Source organism: Rutilus rutilus (genome assembly GCF_951802725.1).
Source record: "Rutilus rutilus genome assembly, chromosome: 17".
Lineage (NCBI taxonomy): Eukaryota > Metazoa > Chordata > Actinopteri > Cypriniformes > Leuciscidae > Rutilus > Rutilus rutilus.
The window spans coordinates 29,645,121-29,667,168 of NC_140230.1; the positions used below are offsets into that span (position 1 = coordinate 29,645,121).

At 36.3% G+C, this 22,048-nt stretch overlaps 2 protein-coding genes across 6 annotated transcripts; one reads left to right on the forward strand and one right to left on the reverse strand.

Moving 5' to 3' along the window:
• Positions 1-1,384: 1,384 nt before the first annotated feature.
• etsrp (ETS1-related protein) lies at positions 1,385-4,624 on the reverse strand. 2 transcript variants are annotated; one of them, XM_084385709.1, is made up of 8 exons: positions 4,521-4,624; positions 4,255-4,338; positions 3,489-3,566; positions 3,312-3,389; positions 3,027-3,224; positions 2,357-2,596; positions 2,127-2,245; positions 1,385-1,966 (listed from the first exon to the last, which is right to left on the reverse strand). In XM_084385709.1, exons 2-8 carry the CDS (start codon positions 4,334-4,336, stop codon positions 1,694-1,696), a joined length of 1,068 nt encoding a protein of 355 aa, XP_084241835.1. In that variant the 5' UTR covers positions 4,337-4,338; positions 4,521-4,624; the 3' UTR covers positions 1,385-1,693. The 2 variants fall into 2 exon arrangements, with proteins under 2 accessions (XP_084241835.1, XP_084241834.1); XM_084385708.1 differs by having other exon boundaries at positions 3,489-3,599.
• A 2,619-nt stretch (positions 4,625-7,243) lies between these two features.
• fli1rs (Fli-1 proto-oncogene, ETS transcription factor-related sequence) lies at positions 7,244-20,621 on the forward strand. 4 transcript variants are annotated; one of them, XM_084435360.1, is made up of 10 exons: positions 7,244-7,428; positions 13,898-14,103; positions 14,582-14,751; positions 16,562-16,765; positions 16,927-17,004; positions 18,471-18,539; positions 18,651-18,713; positions 18,799-18,846; positions 19,439-19,522; positions 19,661-20,621. In XM_084435360.1, the coding sequence occupies exons 1-10, from the start codon at positions 7,411-7,413 to the stop codon at positions 20,182-20,184; spliced, it is 1,464 nt and encodes a 487-aa protein (XP_084291486.1). In that variant the 5' UTR covers positions 7,244-7,410; the 3' UTR covers positions 20,185-20,621. The 4 variants fall into 4 exon arrangements, with proteins under 4 accessions (XP_084291486.1, XP_084291487.1, XP_084291488.1 ...); XM_084435362.1 differs by lacking the exon at positions 7,244-7,428 and adding an exon at positions 7,492-7,681; XM_084435361.1 differs by lacking the exon at positions 19,439-19,522.
• Positions 20,622-22,048: the final 1,427 nt, after the last annotated feature.

The following is a 22,048-nucleotide window of genomic DNA, read 5'->3' on the forward strand; positions in this document are numbered from 1 at the left end:
CTAGCAGAGAACGGAAAAAAGCTTGCTGTTAAACTGAAGCAGCAATAGACCTCTGTTCCTCAGAGAAAGTCATAATTTGCTGGAGACACCTGCATCTCCTTTCACATTCTGATTTTTCATGATCCAAAAAATATAAAGATGATTCAATGAAACAATGAAAATTACTTATATTACATGCATGCACACAGAAGTCCCCTTACGAAAATAAGTAGCCATAGACACTTCAAGTTTATTTTAAGTATAGCCTACTTTATGTAGTAAGTATGCCTATATACTAATATGAATGTACTAGAATAACTTCTTGTAAGTGTACTGTTTCAATACTACTTGGGACTAAATCGGACCACTTTTTAGAGTATAAAATATAATTTTAAGTATACTTTAGGTGTAACAGTACTAAATTTTGAGTACACAACTAGTTTACAACGTTTTTATTTGTACTGCAACTATACTACAACTAAACTTATAGGTATACTGATAGTTTACTAGTCAAATACTTGTAGCACATTTTTTTTTCGTTTATAAAGGTAGGCCTACACTTTGAAGTACACAGTATAGGCTACTACTACTAGTGTTTTATACTGAAGGTAGGCCTATACTTGTAAGTTTTCTTAAAGCGAACAAGTCATCACTACTAAGTTCCTATATTAGGTATTCATTTTTTATAGCCTACTTGAAATATACCTTTAACTGTACTTTAACTTTTTCCAATTTTAAAAACATTTTATTCTAGTTTCATGCATTATTTATCAACACTTGAATGTGGGTTACTTTCATAAAAAAGCAACATTTTGAATATTTTTGTCAGACTACGTCCGGATCGGATTCAGAATGATGATCAAAGACGGAGTAGATCGAGTCCATCAACACCCTCAAAGCATCACATTTGTTAACCCTTCCTGGGTCCACATTTCATTTGGTAACTTTAGGCAGTTTTGAACTTACTTACTGTATATGCAGTTTAATGTTTGATGAACTAGTTATTTTTCATTTGCTTGAGCAAGTAAGCAAATTACCAAGTTTTTTTTACCATTTCGATGAAGTAAAAAAAAATATATAATAATAATAATAATTTTTTGCTCAAAAATGACCAGAGAGCACTAGAGGGTTGAATATATTGAGCAATGTGCAGGTCAATTACCAAATTCTCACTCACTAAATACTATTACTAAATACTCACTCACACTCCACCTGTAGGACATAGTAGGTGACACGTGCTTTACTGAACTATTGAACTATGTTCATTGCATCATTGAATTATTTTCCTGTTGATCACTATAAAGCTGCTTTGAAACAATCTGTATTGTATAAAGCGCTATAAAAATAAAGGTGACTTAACTTGACTAAATGAAACCGAGTAACAACATTTTTGTGAAAAGACACATACTGTAACATTCAATTTATTTACAAGAATTCACAATCTGATGTCAAAACATCAGTTTACTTAAGAAAAAAAAGAAAAAATGTACAAGATCAGTGTTCCAACGTCAAAAGAGGTAGCTAACAATGTTTTCTAAAGGCACCTAACTGCATTTGATGGCTGATTTCAGATCTGTTTTTAAATATACGTCGCTCATTCAAAAGTCCAAATCATTTTAAAGTACATATCTTTGAACGGAAAAGTCAGTCATTTCTTTGTTGCTACTATTTCCAGTTCTTTTCGATCATTACAGGCATTTGAAAATGTCCTCCTCTAATGCCCCCAGGACTCTGTGTTTTCCTCCGGTCTGGTTGTGCTTACAGACTGTGGAGATACTGCATTTGGTGGAGAGATGTTTAGACTTGCAAAGACCTCGTGTGCCGTTTTTCCAAGCATGCCTTGCACGTCACAGACAAAGCGGTAGACGTAGCGCTTCCCTGCTGTTTTGTGAATGATGTTTTTGTGGTAGTAGTAACGCAGACCTCGACTTAGCTTCTCGTAGTTCATTTTGGGCTTGTTCTTACACTGGCCCCACCGCTTCGCCACCTGGAGGATACAAGGGAGATGTTAAGCCAATCTTTATCTTTAGGACAACTGAGCGAATGTGAAAATTCCAGATGTAAAGATAACAAATTCTCTTTTGCTTACATCGTCATGATGTTTTGAGACTCTACGTGTTTTGTTTTGGTTGAGGTATGAATCTTACCTCTGCAGGATCTGACATTTTAAACTCCCAGCCATCCCCAGTCCAGCTAATGAAAGTGTGGCAAGCAGAATCGAGCAGAAGTTCAAGCAGAAACTGCCAAAGCTGTATAGGCCCAGATCCTGATGGAGAACAAACAGTACTAAGTCATATATCCTGACCAGACTAAATGATTCTCATTTTCTGGAATGAAAAATATGCATGCTTCAAAGGCTTCTGAAACAATTGCTCACCTGGGTAGGCGGACATTGGTGTCATTTCACCCTCTCTGTCTGATCTTTGAGATGGTGCGCTACGCCTTTTGACCACACGGGGGCAGAACTGCTCAGAGGATTGAGTAACTGGAGGCGATGAAGAGGATGCCGGCTGCCCAAGCATGGAAGTGCAGTAAGTGGGTGAGGGGTAGTCGGACCAGTATGAAGGCCTGCTTTGCTGCTCTGCTTCATACAAAGCATAAGGTCTCTCTGCATCACCTACACAAGAAAAACAACACTTAGTATTTCAATATTTTAGGTTATTTTAAAAATGAAAGAATATAATAAATAAATATATAAATAAATAAATATTATATAATATATATTTTATAGTTATTATATAACATTTATTACATTAAATATATCATTTATTTATTTATAACATTATATATATATATATATATATATATATATATAAATATATTTTTTATAAGTTAATATATATATATATATATAGTATTTATTTATCCATGTATTTATGCATTAATATCTTTAATGCATATATAATTAATCATTTGTTGATACTTTACTCTTTAAATAGGTAATATAATACTTTTAAATGTCATCAATAACATATGATAACTTCTATTTAGCTTTGCCTGAAAATGCATGATATATTTGAAACAATATGAATCTCTCAGATGCCTACCCAGATGGTCCAGATTGACGGTACCGGTTGCTCCTCTGTGACTCGGACCTTTCCCAGGTTGGTAATGGCTGCTGGTGTCCATCCCTGGGCTGAATGTGCTGCTTTGTGCCGGAGTGCATAAAGGGACGAGGTTCTGGTAGGTTTGAGTAGATTCCTGAAAGGCAACCTGCTGTCGGTCTGCTACCATTCCTTCTGGAACTATGGAAAGATTACATAGTATGAGGCCAGGCCACTTAAAAGATGAGTTTGTACACTGTAAATGTAATATATATATTTGATACTTACTATTAGTGTATGATGACCAGCAGCTAAACTCAGGGAAGGAGTCCAGATTAAATAGTCCAGAGTCTACAAGAGTATGACCTATACAATAAAAACACACATTAATGTTTGTAATCATTAAAATACATGTTTGCATTATTACTATAATGGCCAGGAATCTGTGCATCGTGAGATGCTTACCTTTAGCACTGTGCAAATGCTCCTTCTGGGGCTCTGAATAGGTTTCTGGATACTGCTGATGGACAGGTCCTTTGCTGTCTAATAAAAAGGACAGGTCTTCACCACTGCAGTCTGGAGGTACATTATCAAAGATGTGAAATGAACGAGAGCCAGAAGAAATCGTTTATTCTAGAATTAACAATGGATTTATGTATGCAAGCTCCCATAAAGTTTTCTACACCTAGTCTGAACTGTGCTAGGAATAAAAGCGTCTGTGACAGAGTGATGAAGAAGGGAGTAGGAGAGGGGGTGCTAAATCTGTTTGAGGAGGAAGTCTGGAGGAAAGGATTAGGAAGAAAGGGAGGGAGCAGAAAAAAAACGGGTGTATCTTTAACCCAACCACCCCTTTTTTTTCTACATCCCTGGTTTGGACATTCCTAAATCTCAGAGCATGCATAGCCTGACATCCCCTTTTCCTGATGAGCTTTGAATTAGTGCACACAAACAAGATGTCAAGGTCTAATTTTTAGGGTTTTGACAGGGGTGTTGCGATTCTGGCATTGCAGCTCAAGGACAGAGGAAATGTTTTGCACGGACATTCAGGAAACAAAGCTGGAGAAATACTAAATCCCACAAAATCTGACAGATTTTCCCCCTGAGGGCAAACTGAATCTGATAACTTGCAAATATGGGCTTTGACGTTATCATTTAGGCTACACACTATTTAAACACTGATCAGCCTATTTAAACACTGTATAGATAAAAATGTGTTGAAATAAGATTTTACCATATGAGCTGAAGTCAAAACCACCAGGAACCTCCTGAGTTCTGAAGTCTTCTGTGTAAAATCCAGCTTGATACATTTCCATATCTGAAGAAAAAAAAAAAACAGCATCATGGGTTAATTCTCAAATTCTTTATAATTTATTAAACACATCAGTGGGTGTAAAACAGTCCATTATTTTTAATGCCAGTCAGTGATTCAAACACTGATAATACAAATTAAAAATCTCAAATTGACAGATTAAAATCTAATTGAAGAGAAAACCTTACCTTTACGTTCTCAGAGTCCTTATCCCAGATATAAAGGATTTACTACAGCCTCAAGCGCTGACTAACAATCCTGTTGACTGTTGGTGCTTCACCGGGACCGTTATAAAGAGGCCGCGCGCGACGGGGCGTGTCCGCGCGACTTGTGAAGGAATGCGTCGTGACTGCGGTTCCCTCCTTTTACTAATCGTGACGTCAGACAGGAGTCACGACCACAGATTTGTTACCCTTTCATTCATAGAAAAGGTGTCTATGGGGGAGCAGAAAAAAACATCACCAGACAGGTTTGACTGACATGTCCCTTCACATTTATTTTTCCAAATACAAGACCGTTCGACCTAAAAACTTCGTTTAGAATCGTTGTAAGATTAAAAGGCTGAAAATACGATAGACATGTGAACCCTATTAGACGCCATACGGTTTCGCGAATTAAATTACAGTCCGCTTAATTGGGCCTATACTGTTCTGAATAAGTGTTAATCAAACAGCTTGACGAAACATTGAAAAACTATTTTAAAAATCCTGGTGACACGAAACTCTGGAAACTATAGGCTATTGAAGATAGGCCTATAGCATATGCCCACCCAAAGTTCCTGGTGACACGAAACTGTGGAATACAAACTGTGACACTCAACAGACTGTACAAACCATTGTAGGCTACGTCTCTTCCCTCATAGCCTTTCATTCATGAAAAACTTAAAATGGCGGCTTCCAAGAATAATAATAATAATTATTATTATTATTATAATAAGTAGTCTATGATAATTACTATTATAATTATGATTTGACAGGGCATATTTAGTCATATTATTAGGTAACACTTTTTTTTTACAGTGTCCTTGTTACACGTTACATGTAGCATATTACTGTAGCAATAACTACCTATAAATTAGCTATGCATAATTAGATGCAGCTAACCATAAACCAACCCCTATTCCTAACCCTAGGCTACTAAGTAGCCTAGCTAGTTAATTAATTTAACTGTAACACGGACACCTTAAAATAAAGTGTAACCAATTATTAAATATGAATGTAGACTACAACAGCAACGTTTCGTGGTTTTGCACGTGACTTGTTTTAAGTCAGGATTTAGGATACGAAATATGTAAGAATATATTATTTGAATTGCATTCAGTAGATTTTTAACGGAAATATATGACATAGGCTAATATAGGCATAGAAGACCAACTAGAAAAATTTAAGTTATTTTTTGGCGGTCTACTATCACCAAACCTATCAAAATACATCACTATAAAGTTACGAGAGGAAAAATGTTCTAACTGGAAGTTAGGAATAAGATCAATCAGAATCAGTAACTTTGACTTTAATGAGGGTTTCGTATCTTTAAAAGCCATTCAAGAGAACAATGGTCTGTAAAATTCCGAGTCAAGGAGGCCTGAAATCACGGCGTGAGTGCTTTGGACAGATAAGACCAACCCAAGGGTCTTGTATAAACAAACACCTCAGGCCATTTTCCTCCGGCGTGCAGAAAAAATACATCTGGAAAAGTAAGTTGCCAAATCGTGCAAGGGCTGAGTCGTGATTGAAGGAGTCGCTCACTGAAGAGGATACAATCAGTGTCAAATTCCCATGGCACCTCAACCCTTGCTAGACGTCGAATGTGTCGAAACAATTGTTTTTTTAAACATATCTTAATGTTGTTAAAATTCTTTCCCAGAATAATCCAGTTTAAAATATTCAACAATTAAGCAATGTTTAAGGACTAAACAATATCTGCTTTATATTCTTATATGAGGGCTATCAATATCCTAATAGCCTACACACAATCTATCGGCTACGTTCATAACGCAATCGATTATTTTCAGTTGTGTGAGTTTTGTAGAGCTTTTTTGCAGCTGTTGATTCATGATACTGATATGGCGTTTCATATCACTGGTTTGCGGTTTGAGAATTCAACTTAAGTCGCGATTTCCTGTCGCTATAAGCAATGTTTGGAAAAAAAATGTAAAAACACATTAGCTAATAAAGTAGGCTAGGCCTAAATAACATAAATAAAGCTTGTTGATCAATCAACGAAAAAGGGAAATACTTTAATTGGACTAAAAATAAAGGATCTTTATTGGCATCAATGGTTCAATGAAGAACCTTCAGCATCCATAGAACCTTTTTTTTGCACAAAATGTTCTTTATAGTGGAAAAACGTTCTTTAGATCATTAAAATGTTTGTCATACATAGAAAAAAGGCTATTTTAAAGAACTATTCACTGGTTCTTTGGGAACTTATGGTCCTATGTCATCGCTGCTTACAAAAAAGTGAAATAAAGTGAAAGAACTTTTTTCCACAATGAAGAACGTTCTGTGGAATGGAAATTTCCAAAGATGTTAAAGGTTCTTCATGGAACCATAAGTGGTATATAAAAACAAAGATTTTGTAAAAAATGCTTATACAATTTACACATAGCCTTTAAATCAACTTTAAGGCTGCCATTCTTCGTTTAATATGAAGATGGCAAAAAAAAAAAGAAAAAAAAATGTATAACATGTTAAGAAAAAGGTCAGATTAAAAAGTAAATAAATGAACAAACTTTGTAACTGATTTTAAAATCTCATTATAATCAGTGAACTTTAAATAGGGCGTTTTGGTTTAACAAATATTCTGAGGAGTTGGTGCAATAAGAGTTCACCAATAAGGAACAGAGCTAGATGCTTTTGTGTGACTTCACTTCCCAATTTTAGAAAGGAGAGCTCAAAAAGAAAAAAAAACCGTTGCCATCCGGTTATGGTCTAAGCGAAAATAGTATGGTTTGCGCTGATGACTAAATGCGCCTGTGCACACAAGTCGATGCGTTTCAGCTGGGTTATCAAAGTACCTAGGTTTATATAGCTTAAGTTTACCAAAGTATTTTCTTCATGAACTCCACCGAAATCTGCAATGGACTGTACTATTAAGGTAGGCGTTTGATCTGGTTTATTGTCTGTTCTGAAAATGAGTAGCGAGTGCGCAACCACCCACACGGTTAGCGCGACTACTGGTGAGAGAGGCAAGGCGGTGATGCAGGTCCCCACTCTTTCCTTCTTGTACAAAATTTCCTCTTCCTTCCCGTTCGTGGTTGAATGTCGGCTCTTTAATAACACAAGAAACCGCTACAACATTTAGACTCAGATAAAAACCGAAATGGTGTCCAGAGCGCGCGCGAGAGAGGGTATGCACAAATTTGTTCTTCCATTTGTTTTTATTTTTAAACAGTTACGCACTAGTATGCACAATGGCATATTTAATGATCTTTCCAAGACGGTTAGTTACACGTAGCTAACTTCTTTTTCAATTACCAAAGAACAACGAAAACTCAAGAAAATGCCAACTGGAAAACAATATACTGAATTTCACATATGGCACAATTATGGCGGTGCGCTCTCGAGGCAGGTGGCTTTATGGCGCCAACAACAAGGTATTCTGTGGATAGGCTACTTTAAAAAAAAAATCACCAATCTAGAACTTGAATCTAATAGCGTCTGATATTGTTATGTATACTTTCAGCTCGTTAAATTATTAATGACACGTCGACAAGAACAATATATTAATGCGTATTAACTGTGATAGACTAACAGAATTTATTTGGATTTTATTGGGATGATAACAGTATGCAGAAAATGGTGGCAAGCAACAGCGGATGTTATTATTAATATATTACTTGGCTAAAAGTGTTTTATTCGTTATGAAAACTATCGAATATAGCTACATACATACATGTTGTGAAGTTTAGAACACGAACCAACCTTCCACACGCTTGGTGAAGGCTATCGTTATTTTAGAACATCTTAAATACACTTGTACATTCATAAAGATAAAAAAAAAATCATAAAATGACACAAACATCGCTAAAATCCCATGCAGGCATTATCAGCCGTATTGAAATTCATTTTAAAATACTGAAATAGTAACTAACCTAAAACAATTTAAGTTATTGTTTGATAGTTGTTTCCTGATTATTTTATATGATTTAGTAGGCTTAATAATAGTTTTTTTTTTCTTTATCGACTATATTTCGTTTTAAATTGATGTCGTAAACGCAATTTAATCTGTAAACAATAATTCTAATTTAACGTCTCAGTTTGTTCGATTTGGCGAATAACTTGAATGTAACGCATTTGAAAGTCAGTCATCAGAGTTGTTGTGTTTTTATTTTTTTTATTGTTAATTCTGTTAGCGAAAATTAGTGTTGATTCAGCTTGTCGACTTTACGCAATGATACATCCCCTTTGTAACAGAGCAGAGAGGTATTGCAACAATTCCTCTGTTACGTGTTTGCAGGCTATTCCATGCCTGATTTAGTTCTTTAAGGAATAATTTATAGCGAAGTGCTGGGCGCTTGTCAGGTGTCGTTATCAGAACTCAGCAGGCTTCCTGTCTCAAACCTCAGACTTTCCGCACACACTTCCGGAGTCTCTATTCGAAAAAAGGCAACAAAGACTGAGAAAAACAAAATTGATTCGATAGATGTGCGATGCCAATGCATTGTTCCAGATTTCAATTAAATTATCCGGACATTAAACTGAAGCAAAATCGAACGTGTTTCGTCTCCACGCGCTGTGGCGGTCTAGTAAAGCAGGCTCTCCTCAGAAAATCGCCCCCATCTTGCAAGATGCTGCTGATTAAAACTTGTGAAAACCACAAGTGTTTTTGCAGCTCAGAGCGCAGCTGCGTGTCTCTTTGCAAAATCAGCATGCCTTAACGTCAACTTCTGCTTTCTTTCACTCTCGCAAAATGAACATGACTAACATAACTGTAAAAGTTCTCGCTATAGATTATGATGCATGAACACATTTGAATTCGCGTGCATCAGACAGTTACAGCTCTTAAAATATCTATAAAATATCTGTTATATCAAACTATAAATTATAACCCAACTTTTATAAATTGTATAACTAATAATTTGCATTATTATTAGTAGTGGTATTACTATATGATAATGTTAATATTTTAGTAATTTATATAGGCTATCATTATTATTTGTAAAAAAAAATTCACTAAATTGAGAAATCCTCACACGGATAATGTAGCCATTATGTCAGTAACTAAACGACCAAACGAAACAAATAAAACGATTTGTTCCCTCAGTCGTGACGGTCCCCGCTGTTAAGTATCAAAGCTGTAGGCTATTCGGTTTCGTAGATTGTACTAACTGCAGTGTAAGTCAGTCAGTCAGTCAAATAAGATGCAAACATAGGCTACAGAAAACGAAAAGTGAAAATGTGGTGGGTGAGACCAGGGTCGGTTGGCACATTCTTCATTCTTTGTTAAAGATCTCTGGCGAAACAGGCAGCAGGATCACCCAGATTAAATAAAACCCCATTATTGTGGGGTTGGTTAGCACAATGTTAAAGGCAGTAGAAGAAACGACAAACAAATGATAAAAATGGGTATCACTTAACACATGGTATAATTATTATTTTTATGATAAAATGTACTATAATTTGATCTTCCAGTTGTCATATCACATAGGCCTACTTCTAGTTTTAAATGCATGGATTTATATTTGTGTACCTTAAGGAAGGTTTAATCTTTCTTAGTTTGTATAGCCTACAAACACTGATAAATTATGCCACCAGCTGAACAAAATTGATCAAGTCTTCCAAATATTAATTAAAACAAATAGTTCCTATATCTATTTGTTCTGAATCAACGTTGATATATCAACTAACACTGATATATTTGAAATATTTTTCTGTAAGTTATTTTTTATAAAAATTTTTAGTGACCCTGTTCTAAACAACTCCGATCTTCCCTAATAATACATCTTTTTTTTTCTTTTTTTCTTTTTTTTTTTTATTGGGTTCATATGGCAAATAGCCAAACTAGACATTATTAACTCTCTGGTGCTGTTCTGTTATTTTTTATTAAATGTTTTAAGTTTTGTTTTTTTAGCTCTTTTTTTTTAATTCATTGGAATGGTACGAAACTTGGTAAAGGTTTTGGCACTTGCTAAGTGAACATGGTGATTCATGGACAAAATAAATAAATAAATCATGGACATGATTCGAAAATGTTTAATGGGCCTAAAAAAAATTCACAATTGTATTGCTGGAAATGAATGGGAGACTCATTTTATCTAGTGGAAACATTTGGTACTGCGCCCCAAACAAAATCTTACTAAAAGCTCATTTTCTGAAGTTCAAATTTGGAACAACTAGTTTACATTTATGGCTTTGAGTTTCTCACAGTTTTAGAGTAAAATATTTTCAGGTCTATGCTCAAAAAATTGTTTACTTGTAATAAATAGCTATTCCAGAAATATAATCCAAAATATTAAATAAAAAACATCAAACTAAAATATAGTACATTCATTTCATTGAATATAAAAACAACAACCATTTTGTCATTTTTGACCACCACACGAGCAGCACCAGATAGGGTTAAATATTTTTAATGCATAAACTATATTACAACAGGCAGTTAAGGAATTGCACACTCATTTATATTTAAAATGATGAGAATGAATCATAATAATTGAAATAATTGTCATGCATGACTACGGTATACAGTGCACTTTTTGTGAGTACATGGGGTCAAATAGTGTAACCTGGGACATTTTTTTGCATGTCTGACTTCTGCAATTTACTGTGATTTTCACCCTGATACTTCAAGCCAACAAATTATACGTTTTGACCACGTTTAGACTACCAACATTTTGTCTGACAAAGACCTGTCTGGTCAAATCGTTGCGCTGTTTGGCAAAAAAAAAAAAAAATTGCAGTGTGCACACTTTTTTGTTTTGTTTATTCATCCTGCACCTGAGCCCAAATTGGATTTCGGATGTGCACACCTTATTTGTATTTTCGATTCTAACAAATTACCACAACAAACCAGCTAGAATATGATTATGCCAACAGTCTTGTTTGTGATAGAGAAAGAAATATACACATCAACCTTAAGATGTCCCATTGTTAGGAAAGGGACGTTTCATAACCTGATTTCATTACTAAAGATTGACCACAGTGCTCTTAGGTTCTTTACGTAGCATGCATCAGATTACATATATAGATACAGCTTTAAAAAAAAGAGTCTAATTTCTTAGTTAACTAGCAGTAATCTAGTAAATCTGTTTGCAATGTGTTCCACCCTCTTGATGGTGATTTACTGTGCGATTAGTTTCTGTGCAAAACCTCCAAAACCTAAAAGCACTGTGCATTTCTCCATGCAGCGTAGCTCTACCACAAGCTTTGTTGTGACAAAATGAGAATTTCTTTCACAAGACCAAATGGAGGTCTGTTGCAATTGACTTGAAAACACTGCATGCATGTCACAGGCACCCAGCAGCTCCAAGGACAGCACAACAATGGCATGACGGTTTATGTGCATCACACTTTGTTTTTGATGTGAGATGCACATTAATCTCACTGACCTTGACTTCGACATTTTGCACACAGCATGCAGTTTATGTTTGCTAAAATATTGCATTAGGTTTCTCAGCAACAGAGACCGATATGAAACTCATTGAACAGGAAGTCAGTTGTGGCATTGGTGGCCAGGGTAGAGTATGTTTATGTTCATCACTTTGGAGGACATAGAGCAGTACTATGTATGTGGTTGTGGTTTAAAAGGTGCAGAATAATTTTAACTGCAAAATTAAATAGCTTAATTAAAGCTGGCTGTAAAAGTGGCCTGGTATCAATTGTGTTTTAGGATGTAGAATGAACTGAATACATCAGGTATCCAACTAGCACATTTGCTCCATGCTGTTTGCATTTGTATACTGATCCAAATGAACCGTTTTAAATGTACCTCAAGTGAATTGTCAAATGGTGTTGGACAATGCGAGAGAGGCTGCACATACATTTTTAGTGCATGCCGCCTCTCCTACTCCGATCAGCAGCAAGTTTAGCATCATCTGTGCACTTTGTTCGCTGTTGTACATTTGTACACAAGACTGACGCTAGCAAACGCACACAGACTAGACTGTGAAAACAGTTTCAGCTCTCGGCTTGGCCTTGTTTTGAGATTGCTTTCACTTCTCTACTAGAGCAGAGATCACATAATGCTTGTGCTATTCACATCTAGCTCAATAAGAGAATTGGAAAGAGAGCAAGATTTTCATAGTGGATTATAACAGGCAAAAATATAAGACATTTTACGAGAAACCAGTAATACTGACTGAGACTTCTTGGCTTGCTGCCACAAATCAATCAATCCATCCATTCATCCACCGTTTGTTACGTCTATAAAGCCTAGAAACCTTCAAACAAGGCACGGTCAAGCCAACATTCAAAGTTGTGTCAATGCATCTTATGAATTGTAATTCTACTTCCTAACATTCAAATTTGAAGTGCAATTCTTCATCCTGTTTGCTGCCTGCTTCAATTCAAATTCCGGGATCCTCAATCCAATTCTGATTTGACAACATAACCAAACAACCGAAGATGGTGTTGGTTGGGACCGCATAGATGACATTCTTCTCAGATAGACTTAACCTAAAAATATGCATAATATAACATTTGACCAAAAAGCAATTTATAGGTAAACGATGCCATCACAATCACTTCATGAAACTGAACACCGAAACAGCTTCTCACAGCAAGTTTGCAATACTTAGGTCAGGTGAAAGCACTCTACAATGCTGTCTCCTCCCTGTTTGGTGACCCTCAACCTCTCAGCATTCAGAACAAATTTGTTTTTCAGCTTTAAATGACCCACATTTCTACCACTCCTCTGTTTCCTATCTCATGCCCCATGCCAAAAGGTTTCACTGCACATGGGGGCCAGATTTCCTGTGAGCCACCGAAAAAGCTCAGTGCTGACGTATGTCAGCCCTAAAGACAATACTAAAGCCTTCTAAACAAGCTGCCTGAATTCATCTATAACACAAACATTTATTCACACACAAACACTTACATACATTTGAATGTTTAAAACGTCTTTTTGAAGTTTCAAACAGACACACCTATACCAGAGCTATTCAGTGCAGACTACCAACATTAAACACAGGAAATAAAGGCACAGATGTCGCAATTTCTAATTTGACTCACAACTAATTTGACTCTAGTGCCAAGTCATATCTACCTGGAAGTCGAAAAACGCCCTAAACTATTCCGATAAACTGCTATTTTTAAGTTTCAAAATGAATATTTGCTGAACATCAAGTCATTTTAGCGGCAAATTAAAAATGTTTAAGGTGGCATCTCTTTCAGTCAAAAGACTTAAAGGTAGACTAATTAATTAAATTCTTATGACATCAGCCACTGATTAAAGTCACAACATAGCGATAGTAGCGGAAACCCGTAACATCCGTGTTCTTGAATTACTGACTAAATGATATACAGTTATTTCTATCCTGATTTGTTATTCACCTAAATCAAGTGGTTGGACAAATTAGTTTTTCGTTTACATAACCATTGTGTATTGTGTATTGTATACATCACAGGAAGCTCTATCGGTGGTGAGTGAAGACCAGTCCATATTCGAGTCGCCGTTCAGCGGTCCCCAGGCCATGCACATGAAGGGAGAGATCACCTCGCCTACGGTGTTCAGACAGGGTTCTGAAGAAAGCCTAGAACCGACTGAGCCAGACTGGACCGGATCAGCCACACAAAACCCTGCCAAGAGAGCAGAACACATCAACGGTACCAGGTGGGGAACCAAACACGGATGTCAGAATACCAGAGTCTCCACTTAAAGGGCTCATTCCCTCAAAACATTTATTCTGCCATAATTTACTCCCCTTCATGTCATTCCCAAATCTATATGGCTTGCATTCTTATGGGGACAAAATGAGAAGCTAAACAGCATGTCCAAGCTGCTCTTTTCCACACAATGACAACAGACACACATGCTGTCATGCACCATAAAGTAGTCCATGTGGGTCATAGGTGCCATTTGAATTAAGACGTATTGCATATTCACACTTTTTTATACTTAAACCCGCCATGTTGCTTGACACGTTACAAGCGAGAAACCAGTGCCATTCAGCATCACTAATGTCAAAACCTGTCATAAAGCATTTTCAGGAGACATATTTAAACTGTTACTTTAACGTCATAACTGTGCGCATTTAAAACAAAAAAATTTGGATTGAGCCATTTCATATTTTCTTCATTCCACGCCATAGCCGTGAATCCCCAGTGGACTGCAGTGTGACTAAAAGGACCCGACACATGAGTAACAGTGATGGGGGACCACTGGCCTACCAGGCCTCTTATCCAGAGCCACGGAGTAGCCCACAGAATGCCACCCCACCCAGCAGCGTCACAGAGGAGAAGAGGGTGATTGTACCAGCAGGTGAGATCTGTAGTTTCCATATGAGAGTAAATGGTGTTTATACAGGAAGCTGTGTCTGACTGTATTCATGAAAAGGCATTCACAAGCCTTTTTACTTCTGTAATGAGACATGCACTACATATACTAAGTTATTATTATACTTATATTCAGCAAGGATACATTAATTTGATCAAAAGTGACAGTAAAGACATTTCTAAAAAAAAAAAAAAAGATTTCCATTTAAAATATATGCTGTTCTTTTGAACTTTGTATTCATTAAAGAACCATAAACTGAAAATAAATCACATTTTCCACAAACATATTAAGCAGCACAACTGGTTTCAACATTGATGATAAGAAATGTTTCAAATCAGCATATTAGAATGATTTCTGAAGATCATGTGACACTGAAGACTGGCGTAGTGATGCTGAAAATTCAGCTTGGCTTTACAGGAATAAATTCTATTTTAAAATATACTCAGATTAGAATAGTTACTTGAACAGAATTTGATTTTATCTATAAGGAACTGATTGGATCATGTAGTAGGTCTCTGTAAGCTTGGTAATTTGGTTATTTTGATAAAAAGTTCAGATTATAATTTTATGAAAGATTACAAAGAATTTTTTTTTTCTCCTTTTGAGATACCATGCGTTTTAGCATATTTCAGTTTTGACTTCATGTCGACTGTTGTTGTCAGCTAAAACATTACAAACCATATTTGGTAAATTTGGAAAAAAAAATTAAGCTAAAATAATATAAAACAGCAATATTAGATGAAAAGCTTCTCTTAAGTAAACTTAAATTGAAATTAAAATATACAAATAAAAGCTAATTCAAGATATCAATAAATACTTTAATAGAATACAAATAATTCTCTAACACTAGTTTTTTGAGAATTTTTAAGCACTAGACAGATTTAGTCTGGAGTTGACCAATTTTAAAACTAGAGGATGTATAGATGTCTAAACAAAGATATGTGGTAATTATGCAGTGACCACAGGCTCTTGCATCACTTAGGAACTTGTGCTTTGTGGGAAAAAGGCAGGTTTGTAACAAGGGCATTAGTGTGTGTGTTTTTCTCCTTTTACAGAAAAACACACTGATGCTTTTCCTTCTACTAGATCCCAACAGACTAAACTACGAATGATTGCATATTATAAATTCCAACAGAGATAATCACTCTTTACTCACAAACCAATTAGGATGCTGGGCTATCTTCAGGGAGGTGTTTTAAGGTCGCTGTAACATTATTAAAATGGCAGTCAGTGCATTGTGCGACAGTGAGTGTTATGGGATACCTCCTCATGAGTCACCCAGACCAAACAATTATAATGCTCATAATACTCGGATATGACGTCATATTTCAAGGACAAATAAGAGAGCATGGTGGCTTATAACAGGAGGTCTATAATACTTGGAGAGAGATATCCGTTAGCATTCCCATTCATCTCAAATGGCAGCTGCTCCAGACAATGGCTAAAAAAAAAAAAAAAAAAACTTAAAAAGCAACAAAGAAATAAAGTAGAAGAAAATATCATATAAAATATACAATAAATAATTGAATCAGAATACAGTGGAGATGCTTTTTGAGTGTAGTTATGACATTTACCAGCAGGGGCTAACTGAGCCACGACCGTGATCCCTTGGCTTATAACATTACAAACCCCTTAAGTTGATTACAAAAAACATCAGCACTATCTTAGTGAGAGAACAATAACAAAGAGTGCATTGACTCTTCTTTTACCTCATGTTTGAACTCTGAGTCTGATCAGTCCAGCCACAGCTGAAGCACTTGTTCCTCATTTTATTCTTGCTTCTGTGCTGCTTTAGACCCAGAAGTATGGACACAAGACCATGTGCGGCAGTGGGTAGACTGGGCGATAAAGGAATACGGCCTCTCCGATGTGGACGTGTCCCTCTTCCATACCCTGGATGGAAAAGCACTCTGCAAAATGAGCAAAGAGGACATGATGCGTCTCACTTCCGCATACAATACAGACATCCTGCTTTCCCATCTAAACTACCTCCGGGAGAGTAAGGAACTTCTCCCATAATTCCATATGAATAATCCATTACCATTTGTTGATTCGGTCAACAAAACATCAGGAAACGACTTTTATCATTCAGGAAATAACTGTTTATATATATATACACAGTAGACTGAAAGCTTGTTTTCTTTACTACTGTTCACTCAGGTAGTCCCACTTTTTCCTACCCAACAACCCCAACCCCAACCAATACACAACCACAGCCAAGACTACAGGTGAAAGCTGGTAAGTCAAACTTCTCTGACATTTTTTTTGAGGATAAAATATGTTTTATGTACTTCTGTTTGCAAATGCTGATTGAATGGGCTGAACTTGGAGCCTCTGTATAAACGTACACAATAGTTTATATTAATGCAACAAAATGAGATATTTTCAGGAACTGTAATGACTCTTTCCAGTGAAATATAAATATATATATATATATATATATATATATATATATATATATATATATATATATATATATATATATATATATATATATATATATATATATATATATATCATTCTGCAGTTTCTGCCCTCCGATAAGTCACATGCAATGTTCCCTCTAAGCTGCGCGCAAAAAGAATAAAATGCTGCGTAGAGGACTGACGCAAAGTGTGTGGGGAAATCCATGATTGTAATCTAAACGAGAAATAATTGCAGTGCTCTGGTCAGCCGCTATAGTTTGTGTCGCTATAGAGTTAGAACCGGTGAATGTGGTTAACAGGTTTCATAGAAAGAGAATATGAGTGCGTATGAGTGAGCCAAAAGAAATCATGTTGTTTTTTGCTATTAGATCGGTGTAAATGCTTTAGTGTGTTTTCCTTATAATTTTATAATATACTATAGTATTAAAACAAATTGAAGCATTTAAAGATTTTTTTTTTCTCTTGGTAAATGTGCTTCATCTAGTGCATTCTGAATTAACTGCTTGTTTTCAAAATTTTTTTTATTTAATATCACCAAGTTACATCAAGGGTCAAGCCAAATAGAAATGGCACATTAAAGTTAAAAGTTACAACTGCATGATGTAACCACTTTTTGTGTGTACATACTCTGTATGGTCTGGTATAGATAAACCACACAGGTCTGTGTTTACAGGTCTTTTTGTGTGTACAGGTCTGATATAAAGAATGTTTTTGCTCAGGTGGCCAGTTTGCTCAGCAAGGAAACATTGATCACATGGTTACTTTAGTTTTACACTCCTAAAAACAGTCCTAAACAAAGCTAAAAATACTGTAAAGCATAGCCTCTGGTGGTAAGATTTATTGAAGTTATTGTTCTGAAATAATTCCATTGGCTAGGATTGTATATAGAGAGGTGCTAAGGACTGTGGCGTGTTTCTTCAATGAATTTTGCCCCATGTGTTGCAAGGTTTTTGAATCGTTGCGTTTTCAGACAGGAAACAGCTGCATCATGACAGGAAGTAAAGGGTGTAGAGCTCAGGTTAGCACACAATTGACTATTCTGTGGCAAAGAGAATCAGTTAGAACAAAAGGACAATCCCCTGAGGAACTGTGTGCCATCTTCAGGACTTCTTACCGTTTTGCTCCTGGCTTTGTTCTGCCCTGTGTCTCTCCTTAGGGATCTTTAATGCAGGACTTCCTTCCTTCTGTGGCTGCCATTCCCCTTACTCTTTAAAGCCATCCTTTCCTGTAAAATCTCCCTTTTGTTAACTGCTCCTATCTGACTTTGCCTCCACACAGAAAACAGCTTTGAGGAGATCGGCAGAAGGAACAGTTGGTCCTCAAGCGCCTTGCCAGCTGTCCCAAAAGGTACGGTCGCTCTGCGATCACAAAAACATCATGAAGTTACAAAACGTTATACAAATATGGAATCGTTCACCATAACCACATAAAAAAAACCCTCACCTTTTACAATCACAGGTTCTCCGATCGAACATCAGCACAACACCAGAATTTCAGAGCCTCCACCAAGACTTCCACAAGGTCGACAACTTCTTTTAATCATCTTTTTGTTACACACTACACCCTGAAATATCTAATCAGTATTGTATATTTTCCATCTTTGCAGACCCCTACCAAGCATTAGGTCCCATTAGCAGTCGTCTTGCAAATCCAGGTAAGAAATAATCATGAAATTGTAAATGCATTACTGTCAAATGACCAACAAATGTGGCCTTTTTAGAGTATGGAATCTTTTGATGCACAGTTATGCCCTTTCATAATTAAATAACTGAGATGAGACTATATACTTGGGTTCAGTTATTATATCAATTAAATAGCTGAAAGTGACAAAGTGATCAAAGTGACAATTAAGACTCGCATGGTTACAAAAATTTTTTTTTGAACTTTCTATACATCAAAGAATCCTGAAAAACATTAAGCAGCACAACTGTTTTCAACATTGATAAGAAATATTTCTTGAACACCAATTCAGCATTTAAGACAGATTTCTGAAGGATCATAAAACACTGAAAATTCAGCTTTTCCATCACAGTAATAAATATATAAAAAAACCATTACAATAGAAAACAGTTGAAAAAAAAAATAAATAAAAAAAAAATTCCCAACCCCAAACCTTTGAACATAGTGTATATTTAGATTTTTTTTTTATGTTAAGACCTGAAGGCCTAAAAATAAATAAACAATAATTTACAAACCAAGCACATCATGATCAGTATGACTCTGTTTGCCCGACCTTCTTCACACAGAAACGAAACCATTCCACACCAAGATCCGAACGACCAAACAAAATTCTAACAACCTGCCCGTCACCAGCACTGACAGGACTGTGGGTAGGTGTCTGACCAACCCACATTCTGTTTCTGTGTACAACATACTAAAAAGGTCACATTTGGAGAGAAAAAAAAGCTGCCTTAAAAGGGCCTTCAATCCTCTGCTAAAGATCTCTGACACTCTTTATTTTCACGCAGGCTCTGGTCAGATTCAGCTGTGGCAGTTCTTGTTGGAGCTGCTGTCTGACAGCAACAATTCTACAATCATCACCTGGGAGGGCACAAACGGAGAATTCAAGATGACCGACCCAGATGAGGTGGCCAAGCGCTGGGGGGAGCGAAAAAGCAAGCCTAACATGAACTATGACAAGCTCAGCCGTGCCCTCCGCTACTACTATGACAAGAACATCATGACCAAGGTGCACGGCAAGCGTTATGCATACAAATTCGATTTCCAGGGCATCTCCCAATCCCACCAAAACCATCCTCCAGATGGAGGCGTGCTCAAATACCAGACCGAAGTGCCGTATGTGCAGAGCTACCACAGCCACCAGCCAAAAATGAACTTCATGGGCACTCATTCAACCCCTATGCCTGTTTCCCCTGGGAATTTCTTTGGGCCTCCTACCACCTACTGGAACTCAGCAACAGGGGTTGTCTATCCCAGCTCACCCATGCCACGACATCCCAGCACTCACTCTCATTTGAACTCTTATTACTGAAAAGGCCTAATTGTAAAGCCCTGGCTTTCATACTCTTGGTCTGCTTTCTGACGCGTTAAGATGCTGAAGACAACCGAGAATAACAGAATAACAAACTGGCAACTTTTCGGGGATCATTATCCAATCCAAAAACCATTGTAGCAATATCAAAGTATCAAGTTCTCCATCTCATGGCATTTTTTGTACAGTTTATGCATAATCATACACAACTGTACATCTTCGGGGCTAAATTGTAAATATGTTTTGCATGTTTCATATAAGGTTTCATAAAAGACTGCTCTGACATCCCTAAAAAGCATAATCATCTCTTATGTTTTAAATGTAATATGCCTTTATATGCAAGTGTGCCTTTGTACAGACATTTTTTTAATCAAATAACGTCACGCCCCTATGTTTAACATTATATTTTAAACCAATAAAACATGTAGCTCACTTAATGCATCTGTGAATTTTATTATTGTAGACATTACCCATCTATTCATTACATTAAAAAAAATAGCCCTTTCAATATTTGTGTGCTCAGAAGTCAATACATTCAATGTTAGTTCATTTTATTTGTATACTGATTTTCAAAATGGCTTTTGCTCTAAAGCATCTCTACTAAGAGACACAATCATCCTAAGATTTTTTTTTTTTAATGTGCTTTTATGCATGGTTATTAGTTCCCTTGTTTTAGTTAAATCAAAAGGAGGGAACAAATTAGTACAGAGTGGTCATGATTTAGTAAAACAAGAGAAAGAATTCTTAATTCATATTTTTGTCTGCATGTCTTCGTAGTTACGGTCCCCTTGGTTATCGATTTGTCCTATTGGAATGGATTCGAGATTTCTATGAACAACATGACTTTCAGTAAAATGTGCTCTGCTCCTATCAGCTAAGAACAGGAAGCTGAACATATACTGGACATGTGATCAAAACTGTGTGACTGAATAGGGTGAACTGGCAATTTCTGGCACATCATCAAGATAATGTAATAAGATCTTTTTTCAAGCAGCAAGAACTCATGGGCTCACCCTGCCCTGTTGTTTATATTAAATGCAGCAGGGAGGGTTTTTGTAGTCTAGACATTTTGTTTTTAAATATTACAGATGTTACATAGAGTGTAGTTTTTGGGTGCATTGGTAGAGTGTTCAACATGTACTTATCCTGATCAAACACATTTAGCAACTTCCCAAGTTACAATTACTAACTCGCACCATATTTCAGTAGCTATGTTTCCATCCAAAGTTGCAAATTTAACTTGGAATTTAAAATTGAAATGTCGCATTACACAAAATGCATTAAATGTGTTCAAGAAAACGAAATCATCACTTCCTGAGAAACAGGCGCAAAATATCTGTAATAAAAATGTAAGTTGCTATAATCAGGAGCCACTGTGGCTCTTTTTTTTTCATACATCATAAATGACTTGCGAATCAGAATCAATGCACAGATGATACGTTATAAACACCGTCATGTTATCTTGTGTTCGGATGCCTGGTGTTTGAGGAATGCAATCAAGTGAGACGCTTCTGGGAGGGAATTTAACCAAACTATTGTGATGACAGACTTTGTCTCAGGCATTTCAGAATGATCAAACACAAGTTATCCCCTGGTTAGTCTATTTTTTTTGCGCATCAAGGGATTAATTCGCTGACTGCGTTTTCATTGTAGTTTAAGCGCACGTCTTCTTATCGGATACATTTTTTTATCCACCTCAATTGAGCGCACAAGTTTTTTTATGTGCGTTTTTAGAATTTTCCATCCAGCATTTCTTTTTGCAATATCCCAAAATTCGCATAAAATAAGTGAATGGAAACATAGCTATTGATACGTTACCTAAAATGACACTATAAAAAGCTAAAAACGGGGGAGAAAAAACATG

Bases quoted from the DNA above. Each gene is read 5' to 3' on its own strand.
- fli1rs (XM_084435360.1), top strand. The intron at 18,540-18,650 runs GTACGGTCGCTC...TTACAATCACAG, and splicing joins CTTGCCAGCTGTCCCAAAAG to GTTCTCCGATCGAACATCAG. The intron at 18,714-18,798 runs GTCGACAACTTC...CCATCTTTGCAG, and splicing joins TCCACCAAGACTTCCACAAG to ACCCCTACCAAGCATTAGGT.
- etsrp (XM_084385708.1), bottom strand. From the start codon at position 4,336: ATGGAAATGTATCAAGCTGGATTTTACACAGAAGACTTCAGAACTCAG. The intron at 3,225-3,311 runs GTAAGTATCAAA...ATCTTTCCATAG, and splicing joins CTGGTCATCATACACTAATA to TTCCAGAAGGAATGGTAGCA. The intron at 2,597-3,026 runs GTAGGCATCTGA...TTTCTTGTGTAG, and splicing joins CGTCAATCTGGACCATCTGG to GTGATGCAGAGAGACCTTAT.